The sequence below is a fragment of the Oncorhynchus tshawytscha genome, linkage group LG27 (assembly GCF_018296145.1).
Source record: "Oncorhynchus tshawytscha isolate Ot180627B linkage group LG27, Otsh_v2.0, whole genome shotgun sequence".
In the NCBI taxonomy this organism is placed as follows: domain Eukaryota; kingdom Metazoa; phylum Chordata; class Actinopteri; order Salmoniformes; family Salmonidae; genus Oncorhynchus; species Oncorhynchus tshawytscha.
Window position 1 is genome coordinate 8,423,475 of NC_056455.1, and position 17,493 is coordinate 8,440,967.

Below are 17,493 nucleotides of genomic sequence, written 5' to 3' on the forward strand. Positions count from 1 at the left end.
ACTGTAAACTCTCCTTCCAGACTCACATTAAACATCTCCAATCCTAAATTAAATCTAGAATTGGCTTCCTATTTCGCAACAAAGCATCCTTCACTCATGCTGCCAAACATAACCTCGTAAAACCGACTATCCTACCGATCCTTGACTTCGGCAATGTCATTTACAAAATAGCCTCCAACACTCTACTCAGCAAATTGGATGCAGTCTATCACAGTGCCATCCGTTTGTTTATTCCATGTGTAACTCTGTGTTGTTGCTTGTGACGCACTGCTTTGCTTTATCTTGGCCAGGTCGCAGTTGTAAATGAGAACTTGTTCTCAACTAGCCTACCTGGTTAAATAAAGGTGAAATAAAATAAAAAATAGGACAATGACACACTTCAGGATCATGCATAAGTAACACAATGGTAGTCTAGACTAAGCAACACAGACTGACAGACAGAGAGAGAAAGGAAGAGAAGGTTAGTGGAAAGGTGAAAACAGTACGAGGTGGAAACACCATGAAAGCCCCCCAGTTACAGTCCTTCCTCCAGTGTAATAGCGTATCAATCCAACATGTTAGGGAATTTGTTTTGACAGTACATGCTGAAGTTAAACTCCTCCACTGTAAACTCAACTTTCTTCCACTTGTTGGCTAATTTTCTTCCCTCCGGAGTCTCCATGGCAAAGTTCTCGATGGCCAGAATGGGCAGCAGGGCAATCTCCTTATATACCATTTCCCTTCCCCATTGCTGTTCAGATTGAAATACATAAACAAATATACTGATGAAGATTTCCATATATAAGCATATTAAAAGACAATAGAATAATCCTAGCACCATAAGATAAACGGAATGGCTGCTGGTCCAACTTTAACTGGACCTTTCTTCCCGGGGGCTAAAGGTTTCCGAAGTTTCTGCGCATGTGCAGGATTCTGTACTTACGTACAGTCTCTGTTCTAATCGTATAGAACAGGCTACTCTGGCAAATGGTGCTCGTTTAATATAGGGAGATCAAAGCTGAATCAATGTCGGCAAGATCACATAATGATAGTATTGCACATAGCAGAACTGAATATACACAGTGTACAAAACATTAGGAACACCTTCCTAATATTGTGTTGCACCCCCTTTTTGTCCTCAGAACAGCCTCAATTTGTCGGGGCATGGACTCTACAAGGTGTCGAAAGGGTTCCACAGGGATGTTGGCCCATGTTGACTCCAATGCTTCCCACAGTTATGTAAAGTTGGCTGGATGTCCTTTGGGTGGTGCACCATTCTTGATACACACAGGAAACTGTTGAGTGTGAAAAACCCAGCAGCGTTGCAGTTCTTTACACACACAAACCGGTGCACCTGGCACCTAGTACCATACCCCCTTCAAAGGCACTGAAATCTTTTGTTTTTCCCATTCACCTCTGAATGGCACACATTCAAGACTTAAAAATCATTATTTAACATGTCTCCTCCCTTTCGTCTACACTGATTGAAGTGGATTTAATGAGTGACATCAATAAGGGGTCGTAACTTTCACCTGAATTCCCCTGGTCAGTCGATGTCATGGAAGGAGCAGGTGTTCATAATGTTTTGGACACTCAGTGTAATAGCATAACATTACTGTAAGACAAAAAACACCACCTCAGGTTTTTAGGATGATTGTGTGAATGGCTGCATTTCTCTCTCATGTGTCCACAACCTCAACAGCGCACGCCACTAGGAAAAATATATGCCTACGGATCCGCAGTCTCGGCCTAAAATAAAAAGCTATAGATTAAAAGTCAACCTCACCTTGCCACAGGCAGCACAGCTGATCACACGGCCTGGCTCCCAGTCCTCAAAAGTCTTTAGCGGGGTCTGCTCACCGGTCTTATAGTACTTCCTGAAAACAAACACACATGCACAGGTTACCTCCTCACACACACTGATGCAAAACCACTTCAAACATGTGCTCTTTTAGCCTTGCAATGTGGACCAATAAGTCTTGTGATCAGTATCAGGACAGACATGAAAGAAACACAACTTACTCAAAGTCCGGGTTGATGTTGACATGGTGTGCGTTTTCAATGACTTTAATGTCATTGCCGAAGGCCACGGGCACAAAACAGTCTCGACACGAGAGCTGAACCGTAGCAGCACTGAAACGACTCCTCTTCTTGATCTTCAACTGTTCTGCCAACTGTCTGGTCAACATGGCTTCTGTCTGGAGATCAGTGATCTAAGAGTGGAGGCAGAGAGAGAAGAAATCAAGTGAAAACAAGATTAGATAATGAGGAACGGGAGTGCTCAACTCAAAAGTTTGTAGTAACAAAAATCATTTTGGTGCCGGGTTCAAAAGGCATATACATGAAAAAAGCAAAGTGAGTGAGTGTAGGTCTGTCCTTTTTCCCAAAGAGATTAGAGACATGCAGGGGTAGAACATGGAGAAAGATACCAGCCTCACCACCATGAGGAATCGCCTTACCTTAATTTGGAACTCCCTGGGCTCCATCCTCTGCACTTCGCCGATGGCCCTGCCAGTCAAGTCCTCCAGACATTCATTGAGGAGTTCCCGACGCACCTCCCGCCCCCCCGCCTGGGCCACCACAGAGTAAACGCTGTCACTCGCCCGAGCCCGGCCACTGGCCTGCTGTTGTGCGATCTCATTGGTCAGCAGCCCGTAGCGCACCACCAGGTTGCATTCTGGGATGTCCAGGCCCTCCTCGGCTACGCTGGTGGAGATCAGGAGGTTGAGGGAGCCCAGGCGGAAGTTGCGGATTGTGTCCTTCTGCTCATTCTATAAGCGCACCCACAGAAACACACAAACAGAGGTCAGTTGTTGGTATAACACAGGTCTTGGCACTTTCCAACCCACCTTGCTATACCTCCAAAAGTTCTGACTGTGTTTAATGTCAAGTTACCTGGGTCATGTAATTGGTGCCATTGCCAGCGCCAGTCAGAATGGCTGCCCTGATACCAGCACGCTGCAGTGCTGGGTTGTTGGACACCCAGTCATACAAGCAGCAGATGCTTTTACGGGTCTTGGAGAACAGGATGCCTCTGGAATGTTCACCCTGGTCAAACTGCTCCAGCAGGGTGTTCTGAAGCTTCCCCATTTTAGGGTTTTCAAACCGGGCATCGCCTGCCAGTTTCCTCAGCTCCACCTCGTTCTCTGTTGAGGAACAGAACACTGACTATCAATGTTCAGAAGTTGAACTTCCTATACCCTTAACATTCCAGAGAATCACACGCATACAGTATGTGAGAAGGTCAGAGAGATTGTTCCAAGGGAATTGCAGGTTCTCACCCTGGTAGAGCCCAAGCAGGAAGAAGTCGGTTCCATCCGTGGCGGTGGAGGTCTTGGTACTATAGTAGGACTCCAGGACCCTAAAGGCATCCACCATGCGCACAGTGTCGTTGATGAGCAGGGCGTCGTTGTATTGACGCAGGTGGAGAGCACACTGGGCCAGCAGTCTGTTCCTGTCTGTCACACCTACACCAGGAAACACACATCCAAAATAGGTTTTAATACAGTATTCAAAACTATGACATTGACTGAGGAAGGTTGCTTGTGTGATTTGGTGCATGAAAATAGTTCCTATGCTTAGGTTCTATAATGTGGTATTAATTCATACTGAGAGGATGATTTACCCTTCTTCTCCAGAATCACCACGTCTGCCTCGTACTCCTGCGTGCCAAACTCCTTGACAGGAAAGTCAGGCCCTAAGGCCATGAAGTCATGGATAAACTGCATCATGAACTTCAGGTGATCCCCAAATGGGTCCTTGAGACAAAACAACAGGAGTTTGTTGAATTCAAACCAATACAGCTCTCAAGTTCAAAGGCTCTATGTTTACAGAACAGAATTGAACTCACCTGAGGTCTTCTGTCAACGATGTCAAACCTTTTCCTGGGTCTGGGGACCTTTTTCTTCAGCTCAGGGGCGTACACTTTGGACGACACAATCACTGAGTCCAGGTTGGCACAAATCTGAAGGCCATAAATAACGAAATGAGCTGAATGTAAAGGGTGAATGTAAAGGGTTCGATGAGGGACATTGTTCGTTTTTTTACTCAGGAGGAAAGTTTGGGCTGAATAAATAGCATGTAAAGACCACCGGAGAGAGAGAGAGAAACTGACCTGCAGCACATGCTCCACAGCTCCTTTGATGCTCTTGGCTCCCCCTGTCCCAGGAGAGGCAGTGAGGCCCAGGATCTGCGGCAGCTGTCTCTCCCCCTTCAGCTTCTGTGCCACATAGCGCCCCATGATCTTATTGTAGACACCCTCCTTATGAGTGTGGTGGCACTCATCAACGATCAGCAGAGTGAACTCTATGGTTGGGAGAAAGGAACACAATGGTATTGTGAACTCAATGGAATCCAGTGGTTTTACTGTATAATATTTCAACATATGGTTTAAACCTAAGATATGGACCCGTCTTTAAGGTGTGTTAGCTTAGGTTCCAGGGCTTTACTGTGTCAGGTATGGGTACTCCTTATCATGAAGTGTCTGTCAATTGGGATTGATACCAAGGGCTACTGGTGCACAGTTCAACAAAGCCTGGGAGCCAACAACCTCACTTCTAAATAATCAGTAAAAAGTAGTGTGTGCTACACACACACCTCACAGCAATATGTGGAAGGAGGCAGAGCAGCCACTCACGTGAGAGCTCGACATGTTTTCCCTCCTCCTGGTTGGTCAGGGCATTCTCCAGTATCTGTGCTGTACAGATGACCAGGTCAGAGTTCTTGACCTCGCAGCCAAAGAAGTCTTTCTGGTCACAGTCCCCACTGATAGACACCAGGCTATAGTCCCGACCCAGGTAGGGTTTGAACTCTTTGTTGTAGTGTTGTTCAACCAAATGAACCTGGAAAACATCATGTCAACAACAGTTAGCCATGGTTTCCCCGGGAGTAGTGGAACCTTTATTTTCTGGTTTTGTATAGAATTAACACACCTATACTAAAAATACTACCTAGATACAATTACACAGATGGGTCAGTTACCTGGCCAGTTACTCTGAAACATCTGCTAAATCGGCCCAAAGCTCTAGTAACCCCTCCCTACCTACCATGTTGACCAGCACAGCCACCTTAGCTCCAGGGTTATTCTCCAGATGTTTTTTGGCCACATACACAGCAGCCCGTGTCTTTCCTCCTCCGGTGGGCAGCCAGATGATGACGTTCTCCCCCCGTAGAGCCCGTTGAACCACTTCCTCCTGGTACTCATAGAGCCCAAAGTCTGCCATCCTACTGGTCTATTGGTCCACACACAACTCCTTGTCCTTAGAAATAAAAACGCTCAGACTAAAGGCAGTGCACCACAAGGCTATTTTTAAACTGAAATGCAATACACACTGCAAATGTCCCTCCAGTACGACTACCATTTGTGGCAGTCAGCTACAGATGAAGTCAAGCCAATTTCAAACTCAGCTCACCAAGTGTTTCTGAAGCAGCTCTATGTTTTGGATCAGCAGCAGACAATGTCCATGGTCCATTGTGGCCAGGTTACAGAGGGGTTTTCACTGATACATTTCCACCCCACTGACACCCAAACAGAAAAACAAAACCAAAAGCACTTCTGTCTCATGTGAAGAGGGGGTCCCATTCAAGGGAGTTCTTGAGGGCCAACAAAGTATGTCTAAGTAAAAGAAGTGACACAAGGATGTGAATTATAGTTAGAGTAGAAGAGTTGTAGGGATATCAATACACATAAGGAGCCGTATCAGATATGAAATCTACCAAACTGCAGATGTGTTAATCTAGTGGCATTTTGTATAGAGAGGGACTGGTATGTCTGTAACTATCTGAAGTCCAGGAGAAATCTGTTGCAGATTTCTGTCAGCCCGACAAAGCACTCAGAGCCCTTAATGGGCCCCATTCTTACCAGTTGTGACATCAGGAGAACAAAACTGCAAGACACCATGAGAAACACAAGTAAAGCATGTCTTCAGGCATTTAAACAGCCTGAATAAACCTTATGGTCAAACCTACTAAACAACACTGCGTGGTTACTGGAACATAAAAAAACATGTGTTTACTGAAACTAGTTGCCATCTTATAAGATAATAAGCACAGAAATATTTGACTATAAAAACTTTATTTTCATGAACAGTATTACAGTAAAGAGCTCTTCAAACCATATAACTAAAAGAAACTGTAGCAGTGCTAATATTTTTACATTTCACTCACACAGTATTCTCAGAATCGTAATGCAGCATACATAGGTAGATTGAGAGATACATAACTGACAACCCTGAATAAAGAAACATTGACATCACTTTAGTTGCTCAAAGCTAGTCATGATTCAAGTACAAACACACACACACACAACAGTTCAGTGGAATACTCAACCACCCCAGCACAGACCAGTCATTTCCCCCCAAAACGTTTTACAAAATAGCAGAGAACCAAAGGCATCTCAAGAGGCAGACAATCAGACACCGACCATGAACAAGAAGTGGGTGTGTGTGAATAGCCGTGGCCATCTCAGTAACAACAGAACAGAAATGGATGTTCTCCACCATGCAGTACTGCTTGCGAGTATGGAGTGAACACCAAACCGGACACTTGTTTTTTGTGTGTTTGTCAGCCATTATCACATTAACACAATGCATATCCACCATAGAAGAGACAGAACCAGCAGGGAGGGTATGTGCTGTGCATCACCCACATACTGTATTGACAGGGCTCTATGGCCTTTCAGCAAAATACTGACAAACCAAACGGTCATGTTTACCACTGTGGTTGGATCCTGTGCTTCCATCAGAAACAGGTTATTTCTAGGACGAACAGAAACCTAAACAAAAGGGTGGCCAGTAACCCTCAGAGTAGTCTCCCTAGGCAGACGGGTTGGCTCCCACATTAACAACGCTCCTGCTGTTGCCCTTGGTCTGGGATACCAGAGACTACCACTACCCTCAGATCAGGCAACACCATTAAAACAACAATGACACATTACTACGCCATCTCTGATATTTCCCCAAGAAAAACAACCATGTTTGAGATCAGTGACATGGCCATACTGGCCCAGAAGAGAATGGAAAAAGAACAGTATTGACGACTACACTAACATTAGGCCTAAGTATCTTCAAATGTAGCGGTAGGTTTTCATTATACTGTTCAGGTGAAATAATAAATAAATACAAAGTTCAACATACAGTAGTTGTCGGGAAATTATTCGAGGGCAACCATGAAGATGAAACATATAGGAAAATTGGAAGTTTTGCTACTGACATGATGGCAAATCCAACATAACGCGATGTCAGACAGGGATATCTATGGTCACGCTTCAGGCTGACTACATTTCAGTTGTTGCATTATATCAACCGATGGTTAGCGTGTCCTGTTACATGTGGTTAAATGATGGTTAAATAGCTATCCGGGCATTGTGAGGTGTGGCAGGCGTCTGCGACGTAGTCAGCCTGCAACGTGGACATTATCTGTGACTGCGACCGGACTTTGACAATGCGAGTCGGAAAATTTCTCGTCTTGCGTTTCTACCCTCCAAGTCTACTGGCCTCTTTTCAAGTGTATGTCAGTACAGGAAGGCAACAACGGCGTAGGTCCCCCCCCACCCTACTCACGTTTCCACGACAGTACCAAAAAATACAACCCCCATCTGGAGGAGCTGCGAGTGTGAATGTCTAAGCGGGCATTATTTCATCCGATTGAGAAACAATCCCGTGAAAATGCCATCCTATAATTTGAACGTAACCTATGTGGAAAGTGTGACATGATCTGCTGTGGGACCAGCCGTTTAGGCACAGGAATACGATACAGCTCCTCCTGTGTGTCACTTAGAGCAAGGATGAAACCAGAATGAGACGGCAACACACAGAGATTCTATACTACAGAGGGTAGTGAGACGGGGATAGAGGGAGACAGACAAACAGAGAGTGAGAGATTGATGGAGAGTCATTTCGACACATTAACAAACTTAACCTCGCCCATAGAGCCTTTCCAATTACCTCCACGATTGTGTTGTTTTACTCCACTGTTCCCTTCAACCACCAGTAATATAAACATGCATAAACACACACTGCCATTTAATAAAGGCTTCCTAAAAGAAAAGACGAGGGGAAAAAGGGTTGGAATATGGCTAGCAGTGACCCCCTGACGATGTCATCACAAGACAGTGTGTGTGGGTGTGCGTGCGTGCGTGCGTGAGTGAGTGTCCACGAGCGCTCCTTCCTGCTGTTCCGCAGTGGGGCCGTCGTGCATGGTGACCCTGTGACCCTAGCTTCACTTCTCGATCAAGCCCCCTTCCTTCAGCTTAAAGTAGAAGAACTTCTCCAGGGTGTTGGCACACTTGCAGTACTCGCTGTCCGGGGGGTTGTATTCACGGCAGTTGGTAATGACACGCTGCAGGTCTGCTATGAACAGCTTCTTGGTCACATAGTATCTGTTCTTCAGCCTCTCCGTCATGGTCTTCAGATCTACAGGAAGGAGGGAGAGAGGAGAGGGGGACACGTAGGTTATATTTGAAATATTCCTTCAGCGGGTTTACTGACATATCCAGACAGACTTACAATTAAAAGAGCATCGAGTTGGTGCATGGAATGCTTTTTTTCCTATTTTAATATCAAAATGGGTTCAAAGAGCTGGATAATTGTCATGGCTGGGACATATAAACAAGCCAGGGAATAATGAGCAGATGATCTACTCACCAATGGGGAAGCGTATGATCTCGTAGTAGTCTGGAGCCTCAGTCTTTTTCACAGGTTCCATGAAGGGCCAGGCATCAGGGTGAGTCTGGGATAGGAACACAACCACACCGTTGTGACTTTCAGTCTGAATCCCAAATGGTCCCCTATTCCCTACTGAGTTTACTACTTTCGATCAGGGATGCCATGTCTTTTTTTTACCCCCTTTTTCTCCCCAATTGTATGGAATCCAATTGGTAGTTACAGTCTTGTCCCATCGCTACAACTTCCGTAAGGACTCGGGAGAGGCGAAGGTCGAGAGCTATGCGTCCACCGAAACACGACCCCACCAAGCCGCATTGCTTTTTGACACAATGCCCACCTAACCCGGAAGCCAGCCGCACCAATGTGTCGGAGGAAACACCGTAGCGTACAGCGTACACTGTCAGCGTACACTGCGCCCGGCCCGCCACACGACTTGCTAGAGAGCGATGAGACAAGGACATCCCGGGCCGGCCAAACCCTCCCCTAACCCGGACGACACTGGGCCAATTGTGTGCCGCCTCATGGGTCTCCCCATTCGCGGCCGGCTGCGACACAGCTTGGAATCGAACCAGGATCTGTAGTGACACAGCTAGCACTGTGATGCAATGCCTTAGACCGCTGCACCACTCGGGAGGCCTTTGATCAGGGATTATATAGGGAATAGGTTGCCATTTGGGATGCAGACCCGTCTGACCACTCCTGAGGTTGAACACTGGGTTGTATCGGTGCGTGTCAGTGTTTTACCTTGACCTGTGCCAGGAGATTCTTCAGCATGTTGTACAAAACGTCAGGGTCTTTCAACTCTTTCCTACAAGACAGGATAGGTAATAATATATGAATTCAATGACATGAGTGTGATTGTAAAGGCTGCCAGTTGTTTTAGGACAATACTGCACATCATTTTTTTTATTTTTTTTTATTTCCTGATAGACCAAACATTCAGCTTACACTTTCTCCTTTGCACTGGGCTTCCAGCCTGTCTCCCCTAGGGAGAAAAAAATCATTAAAACATGACATCAGACAAGGCATTAATAGTCTATACCCTGAACAAGGTATTAGAAGGTCCCACACCCACTTACTGATGCCAGGGATGCTCTCCACAGGGATCTGCCGTACCCCTTCTTTGAAGCAGGTGAGTCCTGGGTATACCTTCCTGATCTGGCTCTGCTTCCTCTCAATCAGCTTCTTAATGATCTGACCAGTCATGGAAACACAGGGACATGTTGACCAAAAACACACCAACATGGACATTAACACTGTCCTTTCATCAACAGATGGAGAAAGGTACAGAGATGCATAACCGTCCAATGACATTCACCTCAACCTGTGTGCCCCACAATGTGAGGACTTCCTACAGAGAGTCCTCTCACCTCTTTCTGCCTCTTGATGATATGAGAGAGCTCCGTGTAGGGGATTCTGGGATTCAGCTCACACTCCATGAGGGTAGCCCCCTCGTAGTCCTTGATGTAACCAAGGTAACGACTCTTAGTCACTTTGATGTCTTTGGAAAAACCCTGCAATGGCAAAAAGAGCCAGAGGAGAGAGGTCAAAGGAGAGGTGAGGAAGAGAGGGAGGTACATGTCATCATCCTATACCATACCTGCTTCTTGAAGTAGCCAATGGCGTACTCATCAGCGTAGGTGAGGAAGTACAGGATGCTGTGCTTGATGTGGTACTCCTTTAGGTGGTTCATCAGGTGAGTACCGTAGCCCTGCAACCACAATGGCAAACAATCAGGGGGAAATGTTGGGCTCTTAGTCCAACATACATTCAAACTCTGACAGATACCGTAAGTACAATAACCAGCCATTAAGTCCAACTTACCCAGGTAATTGCTTCCAGTATTTTTGCTGTTGTATGTAAAGGAGAGGCGCGTCCATACCTTGACTTGCTCGTTGGATGTGACGGCACAGAAGACGATCTCAGTGAAGCCCTGGGTGGGGAACATCCTGAAACAGATTCCCCCGATGACACGGCCATCTTTGATTAGGGCCAGCGTCTTGTGCTTCCTGGACAGAGAACGGTCCAAGGCAGCGGGGAGAAAGGGTCACAAAAAGTTCATTTCAAGAGGCTTCACTGAAGACGGGGTACAGGTGAGAGACACCGTTCAAATGTTTACGTACGGGTCAAACACTAGGCGTGTGATGTACTCTTTGGGCATGCGAGGCAGCTGGTGGGAGAAGACGTTCTGCAAGCCCACCAGCCACATCAGAATCTTCTTGTTGGACTTCTGGGAAAGGGAGTTCCCTATGACATGGAACTCTATGATGCCCCGCCTCTCCTCTAACCGGGCTGTCTCATCACGAGCAGCATTGGCAGACAGCAGACTCGTCTAGCAGAGAGTGACAGTGATGATAAACAGTCAATTAATTATATTCATTCTAACAAACATCCCATTTCCATACTTAGATGTTAAGACTAGATAAAACATATCCGCAGTCAACGTAAATATCCATGTTGCACTGGCGAAAGGACATTAAATGATGCGTCTCAGTCTTGGGAAGAACTCACCTCTGGGCCCAACATGGCAGCCGGGTCAGTGATGGTCATCATCACCTCGTTGACCAACTCCATCGGGATGTCTCCCATCACTCTGATCCTCTTAGCATCCTCCAGGGTCAGAACTTCTGGAAGCTTCCTCTTCTCTCCTGAGGAGAGACAGTACAACCACCATTCATTTAGACGCTGTTTATGTGTGAGGCTATATCCCACAGAGGCATGGGAAATAAAAGCTCCCACGTGGGACAGATAAGACATAAAATTTAAAAAACATCAGCTATTACTTCACACCTGGTGCAAAGCAAAAAGTTAGCTTGGCGGGGTTGCCAGAGTTACTGACCTGTTATGGGCTCGGCCACGCCAGAGTCCAGCCCCAGACTGCCTAGCGAAGGGCCACTGTTGCCTTTAGAGAAGGAGGGCGAGCCCGACACTGCAGCAGGGCTGATCACTGCCATGATCAGAAACACAGCACAATGACCGAAACCAGACAGAATTATTGAAAATGGAGAGCGGGAAATCATTCATTACATGTTGTACAACCTATAAGTGCCTTTTTGGATCTTATGAGGACCACTTATTTAGTTGTTAGGTGCCCCTCACCTAACTGGTGACCCAGCTGGCCCCCCTCGGAGGCAGGCATGGTGAAGTCAGCCTCCCAGATGGGAGAGTTTTCCCCATAGATCTCCTCCTCTAGCATAGACAGAAACCTGGGACACAAACCCTTTGTTACAAGCCACAGATACACGGCGTCCATCTCACTCACTCCAGAATCTTGGTTCGATTGTCACTCGAGGGAGAAACCACAATAAGTATCAACTTTCCAAGCGGATTACTACGGATTGGTTGCGCACCACGTACTTGGGAAAGTGTGTGAGGATGAGTGTGCGTTTCTCTGGGAGGAGCTTGTCCTTCTCCACTCGGAACTTCTCCAGGAGCTGGCGGCGCGTCACGGTGAAGATTGACTTGAGCAGACTGCGGCCAAACACCTGGGTGGTCTCATAGCGCGGCAGACTGTCGTTACTCTGGGGGACATGGCAGTAGCATAGCCACCTGGGAAACAAGACACAGATTAGATTACAGTAGTTGTGAGTCACTAATGATGGGAAAAAGAAGAGCAGAATGCAGTGAGACCTTTACATTAACAGAAAATAAACCAGATGCAATACAACAATATCAAAAAAGCAAGATGCAATACGCTGCAAATTAAAAAATATATATTTTCCACAACACATGGCTCACACACACACACACACACACACACACACACACACACACACACACACCTGGTGTAGTCCACTTTGTAGGCTGTGCCATCATCCTTCTGGGACCGCTGGCGGAACTGTGTGGGAGTCTCCAGCTTCCAGTAGTTGAGACACAGGAGGAACATCTTGGAGAGCTCAAACATCGTCTGCCTCTCTCTTGGTGCCAGGTGGCTGAATTTGTACTGAACGAAGTTCAACACTCCCTGACGAACAAAATAAAACAAACGTGTACAAAAAGTACTTTACCGTCGGGGAAGAAGGAAAGAACAGCTTGAGATACAGGTAGGAAGGAGACTGTTACTACCTGCTCAATGTTGGGCTTCTGAAAGGGGGGACTCCCCAATGATCCCTCCACTATCGGCTGACTCATCTGCAAGATGCATTTTCTCAGCAGCTGGGGGGGATAGAGACCAACAGAGAGAGAGGGTCAAGATGTGCTAAGCCAGAAAAGTAGAGGATATGGCCATCTACACTTGTCTGTCTGGTTGGAAAGGAGGGGGGTGATTTCCTACCTTGAAGAGGTAGAAGTAGACCTGCTTGGTGTCCGTGTCCTCCTCCTTGTGCACAGACATAAAGAGGTTCTCCACATCCACCACCATGCCCAGCAGCCGGTTGATCTCCTCCTCTGACACGTTCTCCAGGTGGGACACATGGGCCGCTGCACAGGAGGGGTTCAATAACAGATCAGCCTCTTAAAGCGTCAATCAGCAGTTGAAACAATGACAAAGGACCCCCTCAAAATGCTGAGGAATGGGGCTGGAGAAATGTAACTACTCTCAAATTCATAGACAGAGCTACGGATGCAAGGACTGACCATCCGTGGTATTACAATGATAGTTTTACCCATGTTTTTAGGCTCTACATTGTTTCACCTCATACAAGTACTTGGGAGTAAGGCTAGACGGTACACTGTCCTTCTCTCAGCACTTATCAGAGTTGCAGGCTGAAGTCCTAGAAGTCCTCTATCGTAATCGCTCCTCTTTCACCCCTGCTGCTCAACTAACCCTGATTCGGTGTACCATCCTAACCATGCAAGATGTCATTTATAGATCGCCAGGTAAAGGTGCTCTCGAGCGGCTAGATGTTCTTTACCATTCGGCCATCAGATTTGCCACCAATGCTCCTTATAGGACACATCACTGCAGTCTAGCAGCGACTGGAACAAGCTGCAACAAACACTCAAACTGGACAGTTTTATCTCAATCTCTTCATTCAAATACTCAATCATGGACACTCTTACTGACAGATGTGTCTGCTTCGAGTGATGTATTGTTGTCTCTACCTTCTTGCCCTTTGTGCTGTTGTCTGTGTCCAATAATGTGTGTACCCTGTTTTGTGCTGCTACCATGTTGTGCTGTTGTCATGTTGTGTTGCTGCCATGCTGTTGTTGTCGTCTTAGGTCTCTCTTTACGTAGTGTTGTGTTGTCTCTCTTGTTGTAATGTGTGTTCTGTCCTTTATTTTTATTTCATGTATTTTTCATCCCCATCCCAGCAGGAGGCCTTTTGGTAGGCCATCACCGTAAATAAGAATTTGTTCTTAACTGACTTGCCTAGTTAAAAAAAGGTTAAATAAATAAACATAAAATACAAAAAAAACTTATATTTTGGGTTCTGATGGGGTACGACGGTGAACTAAGCTCATTAAGCAAATATAAGTTATATTCTTCAAGAATCAATAGGTCTTCAAGGTCTTCGAAAGCCAAGTTAACAAACAGATCACAGACCGTTACGAATCCCACCGTACCTTCTCCGCTATGCAATCTGGTTTCTGAGCTGTTCACTAGTGCACCTCAGCCACGCTCAAGGTCCTAAACAATATCATAACTGCCATCGATATGAGACAATACTGTGCAGCTGTATTCATCGACCTGGCCAAGGCTTTCGACTCTGTCAATCACCGCAGTCTCAACAGCCTTGGTTTTTCAAATGACTGCCTCGCCCACGAACTACGACTCAGACAGAGTTCAGTGTGTCAAATTGGAGGGCCTGTTGTCCGGACCTCTGGCAGTCTCATGGGTGTGCCACAGGGTTCAAATCTTGGCCCGACTCTTTTCTCTGTATACATCGTTGATGTCACTCTTGCTGCTGGTGATTCTCTGATCCACCTCTACGCAGACGACACCGATCTGTATACTTCTGGCCCTTCTTTGGACACTGTGTTAACCAACCTCCAGATGAGCTTCAATGTCATTACAACTCTCCTTCCGTGGCCTCCAACTGCTCTTAAATGTAATTAAAACTAAATGCATGCTCTTCAACCGATCGCTGCCCGCACCTGCCCGCCCGTCCAGCATCACTACTCTAGACGGTTCTGACTTACAATATGTGGACAATTACAAATACCTAGGTGTCTGGTTAGACCGTAAACTCTCCTTCCAGACTCACATTAAGCATCTCCAATCCAAATTAAATCTAGAATCGGCTTCCTATTTCGAAACAAAGCATCCTTCACTCATGCTGCCAAACATACCCTCGTAAAACTGACTATCCTACCGATCCTTGACTTCAGCCATGTCATTTACAAAATAGCCTCCAACACTCTACTCAACAAATTTGATGCAGTCTATCACAGTGCCATCCGTTTTGTCACCAAAGCCCCATATACTACCCACCACCGTGACATGTATGCTCTCGTTGGCTGGCCCTCGCTTCATATTCGTCGCCAAACCCACTGGCTCCAGGTCATCTACAAGTCTTTGATAGGTAAAGCCCAGTCTTATCTCAGCTTACTGGTCACCATAGCAGCATCCACCCATAGCACACGCTCCAGCAGGTATATTTCACTGGTCACCCCCAAAGCCAATTCCTCCTTTGGCCGCCTTTCCTTCCAGTTCTCTGCTGCCAATGACTGGAACAAATGGCACAACAACAAAAAAATCACTGAAGCTGGAGACTCATAGCTTCCCTCACTAACTTTTAGCACCAGCTGTCAGAGCAGCTCACAGATCACTGCACCTGTACATAGCCAATCTGTAAATAGTCCATCCAACTACTTTATCCCCATACTGTTTTTTTTTTTTTTTTTTTTTTTAGAAAATATTTTTGCTCCTTTGCACCCCAGTATCTCCACTTGCACATTCATCTTCTGCACATCTATCACTCCAGTGTTTAATTGCTAAATTGTAATTTCTTCACCACCGTGGCCTATTTATTGCCTTACCTCCCTGATCTTACCTCATTTGCACATACTGTATATAGATGTGTTCTATTGTGTTGACTGTATGTATGTTAATTCCATGTGTAACTCTGTGTTGTTGTTTGTGTCGCACTGCTTTGCTTTATCTTGGTCAGGTCTCAGTTGTAAATGAGAACTAGTTCAACTAGCCTACCTGGTTACATAAAGGTGACATATACATTTAATGAAATGTTTTAAGTACACAAATGGATGTAGCAACTGCTGATTTCCCCTTTAAAAAGGGAGGATATCTAAGTATTTTACTTTACTACTCACTCAATAAAGATATGAGACTGAAACCTACATTGTGCAAATCATATTATAATTATTGCTATTATGGAATAGCATACAGATTCTATATCTATGATGTGTATTGATAACATTAGGTTCAGTGTGATCATGGAGCGTATCTATCCTTCAAACTAGTGTTGAGTCATAAGGCAGCCTACCCAGGGCATGCCCGCAGCTGCGGCAGGACTCGCTAAGGCTGGCCGCTTGTTGCTGTAAATCCATACTTCGGGTGGCAGTCGGCGGTTGTGGGTTCTTCCAGCCATTGCACTTGCATGTGTCACTAGCCTAAAAAAAAAAGAGGAAAGTAAATCAGAATCCCCACACTAGCACCATAAAGCAGATTCATGCTCGTTGGCTGTCTAGTTAGCAAAGTTGGTTAACCTTGCTGTTGCTAACTATATTCTTGACAGTAACGTTAGCTACGCCATATACATGTATGAAGGCTATTGTTGCATGTTAGAACCCAAATACAAATGGTGTTTTGTTTCTGTTTGTTGAGACTGTTATACCAGTAGGGGAAATGGCTAGTTAGCTAGTCATTGTTTTGGTGAAGTTGGCTATGCTAGCTAGCCTAGCCATATAGCTAACGTTAGCTAGCTACCTTGCAAGCGGAGAAGACGCCGAGTTTCTCGAGCTTTTTCGCCCGTGGAAAAGCTCTGACTTGGGCTTTTTTCTGACTCGCCCGCTGTTGTTGGCTAAGACCTGGTCTGACTGGGTCACTGTTCCCCGATCCAGATCCCACCGCAGCAGCGTTAGACCCAGCAGTCCCACCAGACTGAGCTTGATGTAGCCGGGGTTGCAAGGCCTGTGCCACCGGGTCCGACATATCAAAACGCACGCTTCACTGCTGCTTGTTCCACTCAATGGTGCGTATACACATCATTGGTTCCACTCCACCCCTGCTTGGGTCGCTCACCTCTCCCCTCGCCCTGGATCTGAAGAAAGGCAGTATGGGTACTGTAGTCTGTGGCACCTGCAGTTTGCCTAATGTATTGAAAGTAGCCGGAGTAGTCAAAGTATGCAATAAAAACATAGAAATGCATTTACATAGAAAAATACGTTTTTACACTGTTGAATTAGGTACACTATTTATTGAGCAACATTGAGTATAAATCCAACTTGAACGATCCAGTAGAGGTCAGTAGAGGACTGAGGACTGTTGTGAGAGGTTCTTATGTAACATGTAGGATAAATAATCGAAATAACTTAATGTGTACTTATCCCTTTGCTTTTTTAAATTAAAGGTTTCAGCTTTGGGGCAACAGCTGTTTACAATTAGTATGGGAAAATAGAATCTGCCCTAACTATTGCTGTTAAGTCAGAGAGAGCAAAGGGGTTTTGGCCAACTAAATCCACTGGGATGGGATGGGGGGAGCAGGAATGGGAGGAATTCAGTCAGACCAGTGTTAGACTCACTGAGCTCAGCTGGCTTCTTTTGAGCAGATCTTGATCTATTGAGCAGATCTTAAGCAAGATCGAGAATTAGAGAACAAAGGTTGGAATGACTGGAAACTACTATACGCTCAACATGTTGGTAGAGATACGAATAGCTGTTAGATTTCAACCTAACAGTGAAAAAAATCTACTCAAATACCCATTGTCATACAACAAATGAGAAGACAGG

General features: G+C 45.8%; 2 protein-coding genes across 3 annotated transcripts; both read right to left on the reverse strand.

Annotated features, from left to right (window-relative positions):
• Window positions 1-240: 240 nt before the first annotated feature.
• Window positions 241-5,531, reverse strand: LOC112225985 (probable ATP-dependent RNA helicase DHX58). Of its 2 annotated transcripts, XM_024390155.2 has the most exons (12): window positions 5,391-5,531; window positions 5,025-5,237; window positions 4,616-4,820; window positions 4,094-4,284; window positions 3,830-3,943; window positions 3,605-3,737; window positions 3,261-3,446; window positions 2,875-3,125; window positions 2,439-2,750; window positions 2,002-2,192; window positions 1,766-1,856; window positions 241-730 (listed from the first exon to the last, which is right to left on the reverse strand). In XM_024390155.2, the coding sequence occupies exons 2-12, from the start codon at window positions 5,199-5,201 to the stop codon at window positions 545-547; spliced, it is 2,037 nt and encodes a 678-aa protein (XP_024245923.2). In that variant the 5' UTR covers window positions 5,202-5,237; window positions 5,391-5,531; the 3' UTR covers window positions 241-544. The 2 variants fall into 2 exon arrangements, with proteins under 2 accessions (XP_024245923.2, XP_024245924.2); XM_024390156.2 differs by having other exon boundaries at window positions 5,025-5,531.
• Window positions 5,532-6,033: 502 nt separating this feature from the next.
• LOC112225726 (histone acetyltransferase KAT2A) lies at window positions 6,034-16,804 on the reverse strand. Its single transcript, XM_042307562.1, has 18 exons — window positions 16,471-16,804; window positions 16,028-16,154; window positions 12,916-13,061; window positions 12,708-12,797; window positions 12,425-12,606; window positions 12,000-12,191; window positions 11,742-11,848; window positions 11,482-11,589; window positions 11,154-11,290; window positions 10,766-10,974; window positions 10,525-10,651; window positions 10,243-10,353; window positions 10,013-10,156; window positions 9,722-9,836; window positions 9,591-9,627; window positions 9,387-9,450; window positions 8,622-8,706; window positions 6,034-8,390 (listed from the first exon to the last, which is right to left on the reverse strand). The coding sequence occupies exons 1-18, from the start codon at window positions 16,693-16,695 to the stop codon at window positions 8,197-8,199; spliced, it is 2,400 nt and encodes a 799-aa protein (XP_042163496.1). The 5' UTR covers window positions 16,696-16,804; the 3' UTR covers window positions 6,034-8,196.
• Between the last annotated feature and the right edge of the window lie 689 nt (window positions 16,805-17,493).

What these genes read in the sequence shown, in the direction of transcription:
- LOC112225985 (XM_024390155.2), bottom strand. Translation starts at nt 5,201, where the DNA reads ATGGCAGACTTTGGGCTCTATGAGTACCAGGAGGAAGTGGTTCAACGG. An exon ending in TGGCTGTGCTGGTCAACATG is followed by an intron (nt 4,821 to 5,024) that starts GTAGGTAGGGAG and finishes GATGTTTTCCAG; the next exon opens with GTTCATTTGGTTGAACAACA. An exon ending in GCACCAATTACATGACCCAG is followed by an intron (nt 2,751 to 2,874) that starts GTAACTTGACAT and finishes GTGCGCTTATAG; the next exon opens with AATGAGCAGAAGGACACAAT.
- LOC112225726 (XM_042307562.1), bottom strand. Translation starts at nt 16,695, where the DNA reads ATGTCGGACCCGGTGGCACAGGCCTTGCAACCCCGGCTACATCAAGCT. An exon ending in AGAAGCCCAACATTGAGCAG is followed by an intron (nt 12,607 to 12,707) that starts GTAGTAACAGTC and finishes TTTGTTCGTCAG; the next exon opens with GGAGTGTTGAACTTCGTTCA. An exon ending in CCCAGTGCAAAGGAGAAAGT is followed by an intron (nt 9,451 to 9,590) that starts GTAAGCTGAATG and finishes CCTGTCTTGTAG; the next exon opens with GAAAGAGTTGAAAGACCCTG.